This window comes from Marmota monax, unplaced genomic scaffold (assembly GCF_021218885.2).
Source record: "Marmota monax isolate L192 unplaced genomic scaffold, Marmota_monax_Labrador192_F-V1.1 WCK01_AAM20220418_F8-fsc00432, whole genome shotgun sequence".
Lineage (NCBI taxonomy): Eukaryota > Metazoa > Chordata > Mammalia > Rodentia > Sciuridae > Marmota > Marmota monax.
This window is the reverse complement of record NW_026693953.1, coordinates 534,859-543,244: the sequence shown is the minus strand read 5'-3', so window position 1 is coordinate 543,244 and position 8,386 is coordinate 534,859. Positions and strand designations below refer to the sequence as shown.

General features: G+C 43.8%; 1 protein-coding gene across 2 annotated transcripts in view; it reads left to right on the top strand.

Annotated features, from left to right (window-relative positions):
* The first annotated feature begins 4,186 nt into the window (after window positions 1-4,186).
* The window catches only part of Grb10 (growth factor receptor bound protein 10), a 37,750-nt gene continuing 33,550 nt past the window's right edge, over window positions 4,187-8,386 (top strand). The window contains exons 1-2 of one of the 2 annotated variants that reach the window (XM_046463915.2): window positions 4,187-4,417; window positions 5,199-5,355. In XM_046463915.2, the coding sequence (XP_046319871.1) occupies window positions 4,376-4,417; window positions 5,199-5,355 (199 nt within the window). In that variant the 5' untranslated portion in view covers window positions 4,187-4,375. The remainder of the gene's footprint in view (window positions 4,418-5,198; window positions 5,356-8,386) is intronic. The other variant, XM_046463913.2, reaches the window with a different exon arrangement.

Genomic DNA, 8,386 nt, shown 5'->3' with positions numbered 1-8,386 from the left:
TAGAACTATATCTCTTTTGGAAGAGGTTTGCAAGTTTAAAATATTTTAAAATCTCACTGAAAACTTGGAATCCATAGATTAATAAAGCAAATATTTTTAAAGTAAACTTGAGTAAGTGTAATGGAACAGAATTATTGCGTATGTTCTCATGATGGCGAACACAGCCATATATTCACATGTAGTTCTTTGGTTATCATTCCTTTTTTTTAAAGTAACACCATCCATCTAGAGCAAAAGTGAAAAAAAAAATCTTGGTAGAATTCTGTTCTTTCTCACTTAATTTAACTAAACCTAGCCTCTTGCATATTTCAAAGTCAGTTGGATTTACCTCAAACCTCCTAGGTATAAAGAACCTCCTCCCCACCAAATTTAGAAACATTAGGACCACCTAGGATCAAAAGCCTTTTCACATGAGCCTTGGAGTCCTCCTGGCAAGAAAGATTCTAGGTGCTGGGGCGCACCTTGCTAATGTTTCCTCGGTAAGTAGATCTTACCAGTCAAGTGACCTCTGCACAAGGGCAATGGAATGAGAGAGCCCTGAGTTCAACTTCTGGCTCCAGTACTTTCCATTCTCCTTCATGTTGTGCCAGGTTTGCTGCCTTCCAGAAAAAAAGCTGCACATCTGGTAAGGGGTGTGATATATCTGTTTCAGCGTTTGGTTTTCTCTACCTGCTTTGGCTCAGCTGTCTTCCTGCTTTCTTTGCTTGAGGTTCCATAGAAGCACAATAAAACAGGGTTTGTACCACTTAAAATAGGACCCCATCAGTGTTCCATGGCGTATCCTTCCTCCTGAGGACAGCCTCCTCTTGGCTCTTTGATTACAACCCAGCTTCTCCAAAGTGTTTACTCCCCAGTATTCAGAAGAGGCTTCTGGAGTTACAAAAAACTCCAGCCTACATCCTGTAAGAGTTCTTGACCTAAGAAGTACCTCGAGTGAAGAAGAATGAAGACGACACTAGGCCCACCAGCTTCTGGGGCAGACGCCCTACGAGGTCCTGGTTTCTGTATGGATGCCTGGGGGCGGGGAACCTCAGCAACTCTTGGTCAGTCTGTGCACCACGGGGCCGGGCTGTCTGCCCAGGGACATGTTGCACTGCAGACGGCTCTGAGGGAGGCAAAGAGCTGAGAGTGGCCCATTTTCTATTTTTATAAGGTGATTATCACTGAGCCTTTGGCAGAGGCTCACTGCCAAAGTCAGGAGGTCTTTTGAATTCAGTAACGAGATTCCCTGAACTTGTAAGTCAGCCAGCAGCAGCAGCAAAGTCTGTCTGTTGCATAAAGCTGAAATGGGATGTCTATGCTGAGATTAGGAACTGGAAGGGCCCAGAAGACCCTCACTGTGTACCTGCTGGGGACCACTGAGATTAAGAGCCAGGCATCCCAGAGTGGAGTTTGGACCATGGAGCTGACTCTACCCTCAGATCTAATTGCTCCTAAGCTCCTTCCTTCAAATTTGCAAAGAATGAAACACTTACTTCTCTGTACAGTGAATGTATAAAAAAATGACCACGGAAAGTCTGGAAATGGTGGAACATTCTACCACTGCTTCAAGCTTCCATAACAGGATGCAGTGGCATACCAGCCCAAGGGTACGTCAAAGCTTCCTCCCCCACTCTCTAAAAGAGAGTTTTATGCTGTTGACATAATTACACCCTCTTTCATATTACTGTTTTTAAAAGCAGTTAGCTATTTGGTTTTCTTTGCAGTAGAGAAAAGGAAATTGAGGATTTGGGAGTTGGCTTTTCTCAACTGAATCATTCCCACTGCATCATACTGGTCATGAAGTCTGCTTTCTTAGAATTGGAATCTGAGTGGGAAGCAGTCTTCAGGGTCCCACCTTCACCCCTTCCCTGGTCGTTCTGCAGGACTTCAGCTGGAGCCCACTTCATGGCAGATACGTGAAAGTCATGAGGCCAGTGGTCCTTAAGGATTCCTACTTTACAGATGGGGGAACTGAGGCCCAGGGAGGCTGATTAACTCAGCCAGATTTCCACAACTAATAACCGATGAAATAGAATTGCAGCCTATTCTGATTTTAAGAGCTTCTACTTGAAAGCACCCCTGTGCCGTAACTTCCACCACACTGATTCTCCAAGCAGTGCCCCATGGTAAAGAGAAGGAAAGTGAATTTGGGGCAGGTAGTTACCTGCCTGAATTCACAGCTCTAGTAGATGGCTGAGCCAGGATGGAATTTTCTCCAACTTCTCCACCTTCTCTTGATATTACCCAGATTCATCTATTCTCTGCACAGAGCTCCCCTGGAAAATTACTGCCTGTGGTATTGATCTTTCCCTGATGAACTGTGAGTTGCTGTGGGACAGGGTCTTGACCTGCTTGAGAGAACCTTCTGTGCTCACTCTGTGCAATAAGTGTAAGTACTGGATGAACCAGGAGGACCCAGGCTGCTCCCTAGGAGCCCTGGACTTGGAGCAGCTGACTCCTGAACTGTAGGACCTTCCTTTGCAATCTGAATGAACCCCCAGCACTGCCCAGATGGTTACTTAAGAGGCAGTTCAGGTGGTTCAAAATGCTTCTTCCAGAAACTCCTACTTTCAAAGCTCTGCAGCAGGGTGGGGGTGGGGTCTTTCTGTGTAGTGTTGCATATTTATTACACACATTCTCATCTACAGCTCCTTGCATTGACCCGAACTGAGATGACTGGCATATGTAATGCTTTTCTTGATGTTCTGTCTTGGGGACTTGTGTTGTGTGTGTGTGGTCTGAGGGTTCTAATATTTGTGGTAGTAGCCAGAATTTGCTTGCGTCAGGGACAGAGGCCATAACTAGAGCATATGTACTCTTGTGCCCATCCCCTGCCTCAGGCTGCAGCAGTGGCCCAGCCTCCTGCCCAACCCACAATACCGTGGTCTTGCTACTCTGGCCTTTGTGGGGATCCAAAAGGAGTGGAGGTAAACATACGTCCAAACATATCATAGGTTTTAGTATTCAGACTGTATATAGACCTTTGGGGGAATTTCCAAGGAGCAGGAGAGGAGAGGAGAGAATAAAGAAAAAATACCATCAGTCTAAAAAAAATTAGGAAACTGGTGCCACAGCTTATCTGGGTGGGAAAAATGTTAAGTGAACTTGGAGAGATGTGAAACTCCTACAACAACATTAGTCAACCTTCCTAGAGGAGAAAATCTGTATTATAATCACAGATAAACTCATTTGGAACCTTTGGAAAGAAAGAACATCAGGAAACACAATGTGGGAAGGGGAAAGCATACACTGCTTTAGGAGACATACTGGATATCACAATAAGCATGTGTGTGAGGCATTGTTTGAATGCATTTATATTTCCCAATCCTCTGTTTGTCTTTTACATTAAAGCATTTTAATAAAGAATGTTTTTACCTTGTGACCAGAGACATATTTTCTCAGTTTAAATAAAATTTTATTTTTATAGACCAATTCAGTCATGAAAACATGCTTTCACTGAGTTAAACATACATTCCAGAAAAGAGAGAGGTGGATTTCTTTGAAGTGAATGGGAGTTGAAAGCAAGACCTCCAGTCCTGACCCATCCTGGGCTTTCTCTGAGTCAGGAAGTGCAGAAGGGTGGAAAGCAAGGGTCCACCAAGCCAGTCCTGCCTCTCAGAGAAAGGCCCTTCCTGCTACCTCTGGCCCAGGGTATGACTTTACCCTTGTCATGGTTGCATGACTTTAACTGTGTCCCAGCCTCAGGGTGACCACCGACCAGCAACCGTAGGGACCATCTGTCCAGAATGGTGCAATCCTAGTTTCTTCCCAGCCCTGTCCCCCAATGCAGCTGCACTCGTCCCAGCACCCCTTCACAAAACCTTAGTGCAAAACACATGAGAAGGAGTTGGAAAGAGCAGGGACATTCAACCACCCAGTGGCAGACCAGCTTTCTAAAAGCTGCCACTGACGGCAGCAGCTGGGGGACAAAGGTTAGTTGAAGATTTGGTCTAGACCCAGGGAACATGCGTGCTCCAGCCTGAGTTGCCTGCCGTGATTCACTGCCTGGGGAGGACATTGAACAGGGATTTTTCTGGTCGATCATGTTGAGGGTGTGTTGTTGTTGTCGTCGTTGTTGTTGTCATCATCCTTAGCTGTACACCTCCCCGCCCCCCGCCCCGCACCTCTGCCATGGAGCTCCCTGCAGTAAAATGGGAGAGGAGCCTGTGTGGTGATTACATCAGCCCCTGGAAGGACATGATTGGGCTACTGGAGTGGTTTGATTCACCACCTAAGGACCAGTGTGAGACAGCTGGGGGTGGGCAGAAGCAGCTAGTCAGGGCACAGCCAGCAGGACTGGCATCCACAGCCTGAAAGGGGGAGCCCAGCCTGCTGGGAACAGTTTGGGGAGACCAGGAACAAACTCCTGTGCGAAAGGCAATCAGGATTTAAAATGCCGTCTTATCCCTCTGACTGCTTTTTCCATGCAGTTGAGGTAAGTTTGTTTTGTTTTTTAAACACATCTCACCTTCCTCTAAAGATTGCGTCCCTGTCCGTGTTGAGGCCGGGACCAACTGTATTTATAATCTGAATTATAAATCTGAATTTCTGCTTGACCATCCCTTTGCCTGTGACCTGTTAGGTTTTTATGGATTTGAACAGGACCAGAAAAATGAAGCCTGCTTGTAATGTCATGACTGTATTCTTACTGAGCCCTTTTATTATTGATTTAAACTTTAGCATATGCATGTTCATTTATCTCTTCCTCCTCTTCAGCTTCAGGGAATGTGGGATGGGTGGGGGACACAGGGGCAGGTGGCCCGGAACCTAGAAAATGGAGAACAGAGTCATCAAAAGTTAGGATGGGAAGGGGAAACTGACAGGAGTTTTTGTTGGTGTGCTTGTTTTTGCAATTGGTTCAAATATAAAATATCCAACCCCTGAGACCACCGTCAGTATTTTAAAGTGAATTCTGTTGCTTCCTGAGCCAGTTTGGTGGCTTGGCTGTGAGCTCCACGTTCCTGTGAAATGTCATGGGCATTTTAAAAATGTTGTGTCATGATCCTACCCGCTCTGTCCATAAGAGCTGGAAAGGGGAGGAGGAAAAAGAAGAAGAGGGACATCAACGGGCCCTCATCCTGCATCACTGCAGCCAAAAAAGTTGTCCATGTGTTTCAACATAGTATACTATTTTTACTCTTTCTGTTTTGTCTCAGGTTTTACTTCTTATAAGTACAAAATTGTTTATCTGTACTTGTCCCCTTTGTGTGTTGCAGGACGTTAAAGTCTTTAGTGAAGATGGAACAAGCAAGGTGGTGGAGATTCTGACAGATATGACGGCCAGGGACCTGTGCCAGCTGCTGGTTTACAAAAGTCACTGCGTGGATGACAACAGCTGGACACTGGTGGAGCACCACCCCCACCTGGGATTAGGTAAGGAACAGCCTGGGGTAGGGACAGCACCTGGAAACCTCAGTGTATAGTCAAATGAAGACGCTATGCCAAAAGTGAGACTTCACTGCCCTCTGCTAAGTTGACATGCAGCTTACATGTTGCCCTCGACTTCTGCTGCTGTTTTTTTTTTCTCCTAAGTTTTATTTTTCCTCCCTCCTAGCCTTCTCCCCTCTGGTGCTTTGAGAATCTTGCCATGGATGGTTGAAGGTAGTAACTTCCAAAGGGCTTGACTATAGCACCAAGGTTCTCTGTGTCTCAGCTCCTTTCCTTCCTTTCAGAGCCATGGGGGCTTGTCGCACATCCATGGACTGGGAGAGGGAGAGGGCACCCTTGCAGTGCCCTGGGGAGTGCTGGAGAATCACAGGATTGGATTGTAGTTGCCACTGTAGTGTGTTTGGCTAAGAAGGGAGCCCTGATTCCAGGTTTCTGGGAAGGGAGCACATCAAAAAGCAGTTGCATCCTAGGCTTGATATTTTCATAGCATCTCTGAGCTGGTTGGTGATGCCTTGATGGTGTGTTCCTGTGTGTGTGTGTGTGTGTACGCGCCCGCCCATGCACTTACACACATAGCTGTGTGGTTATGCTGAGAAAGCAAAGAGAATATTTTATATCATGGAATATTTGAAAATATGTACTATTTCCAGAACTGACTTGAAGTTTTGTTTTTCTCAGATTTTCTGTCTCGGATAAAGAAGCTTTTCAGACTTCTATTTAAATTCCTATTGGAAAAAGTGTGGTGCCTGAAAAACCATAGATATATATTTAAAGACAGAATTTTCTCTAAATCAACAGCTATGTTTCTTCCACTTCTCAAAGCAAAAAAGAAAAATAAAACTCAGATAGCAGACTTCCCATAGTTTTAAAGTCTTCTCATGAACCTTTTGAAACATTAATCAATTGAATCTAAATCTCTAGGTCTAAAATGTTCATTTAACTAAATTCTTCCAACAGATAGGGTACAATATAGGCTTAAATAACACAATGTAAATTTGAGTTTTCATTTGTAAGTCACTTTTCCAGCTCCATCTGGACTTTTATAGATACATGTGTTCTTTTAAAGGAAGCAGATAGAGCTTTTGCTGATTTCTTTCCCATCTCTCCTGATGGCCAGCCTGTTTGTATGACAACAGAACTTTTCCGTTGTCACCAACAGCCTTCTTCTGCCAGGTTCATTCACCTGCTCTACAGTGAGCGGCTGTGATATCACCCTTGCTCCCGTGGAGATGGACTGACTGTCCTGGTCAATCTGTGGTTTGGGACATCTGTGAATGGATCCTACAGTAGTCTGATAAGAACACCAGAATCATATGTTGACACACAGATAACTTAGAAATTTAACAACAGTGGGAAATGTGCAATGTGTGTGTGTGTGTGTGTGTGTGTGTGTGTGTACACACACATATGTGTATGAAAACCATATGCAGAATAGTAACTGCAAAAATGAGACTGCATAGTAGTACCAAACAGTAAGTATTGTTGAAAGCCCATTCAAAAGTCAGAAAACTCTTTTTATCTGAAAGGAGCAGTGGAAGGGACTTCTCCAGATTTTTTTCTTTCTTTCTTTCATTTTAATGCTAGGGATCGAATCTAGTGCTTTGAGCATTGCCAAGCAAGCACTCTGCCACTGACCTTCAACCAGCCCACTTCTGCCGATATTTAACACACGAATATGATGATGCACACTTAGAGCTTGTGGTACAGATACACGTAACACATAAGGAATATTTTAGAAATTTTGATTCAGATATTTCTTATAGCCCTTGATTTCTGCAACTTTATACAGTGGATAGGCAAATTGTACATTAAAATTTTGGAAATAAATGAATGCATCACAACTTACCCTGAGGAGGTAAAGAAATCAATACCCATGCATACACAATATTCTTAGGAATATGATATTTCTATGTCTCATTCTTTGTTCTTTGTCTTATTCACAGATGGACTTAATACATGTTTTAAAGGGATGATGGTTTATTTTAAAATTAAAGGCAAAGGTGGGGAGGAGTAAGAAAGCAAGAAAAAAGAACAGGGCACTTTGGTCAAAAATTTAGATCCTACTTAATAAACAAACAAAATTAATGGCCTCACACAAACAGAATTTAGAGATACTTGAAGTTCCCTTGACTATCCTTCCTTAGTTGCCTTGCTTAACATCAATTCCTTTCTCATTAGGGACAACTGGTCATGTTTCATATAGGCTGGGTTTTGCAGAGGATTGTGAGAGTTTTTAGGAGTCACCAAATTATACTATCTGGAAATATCAGCACCCCCAGGACAGGTTCTGCTTCTGCATTCCCATCTTTCTAACTTCTCTGCTTATGCTTTTTTTTTTTTTAAATGTGTGATCTAAGCATATTGGTTAATTTATAGCAACAACGGTTGCTCATTAGGGGGAAATCTTATTTCTTCCATGATTCAGCAGCATTGGACTGTCAGGACTTCACTGGCAGGAAGATGCAGGTACTGGGCTGTGTCTCAGCACTCACCCTGGGATGATTATGAAGACCACAGCCTTGTGAGGAACTCTTGGTGGTGACTGATGCTCTAGTGCATGTTTCTGGGTCTTTCTAGCATGCTCAGGTCTGACCGATGCTCCAGGTAGGGCATCCTGTCGCACATCCCCAGATGCTGCTATCTCTATGTAGGGAGTAACTCCCTTAAGTAGTTACATGTTGGGTTTTCTCATAGGGACATGGACATACATGGGGATGACAGTTTGGGCAAAAAGGAAGCAGTGCTTGCATATCCATTAGGCAGATTCTAAGGCAGAATGTTAGCCAGTCCTCTGATTATGAATGGCTTAAGATATCTCAATCTGACATCATTTTTTTGTCTGTATATGACCTCAGAAATTGAGGATTTCAAAGCACAATTACTGTACTGACTTCACCAGATACAATGTTAGATTCTGAACAATATTAAACCTTTTTCACGCACAGAAAGGAATGATAGCTCTGGAGAAAGTAAGGGCAATTCCCAAGATAGTCCTTCCATGGTGGCTTCCTTCTCT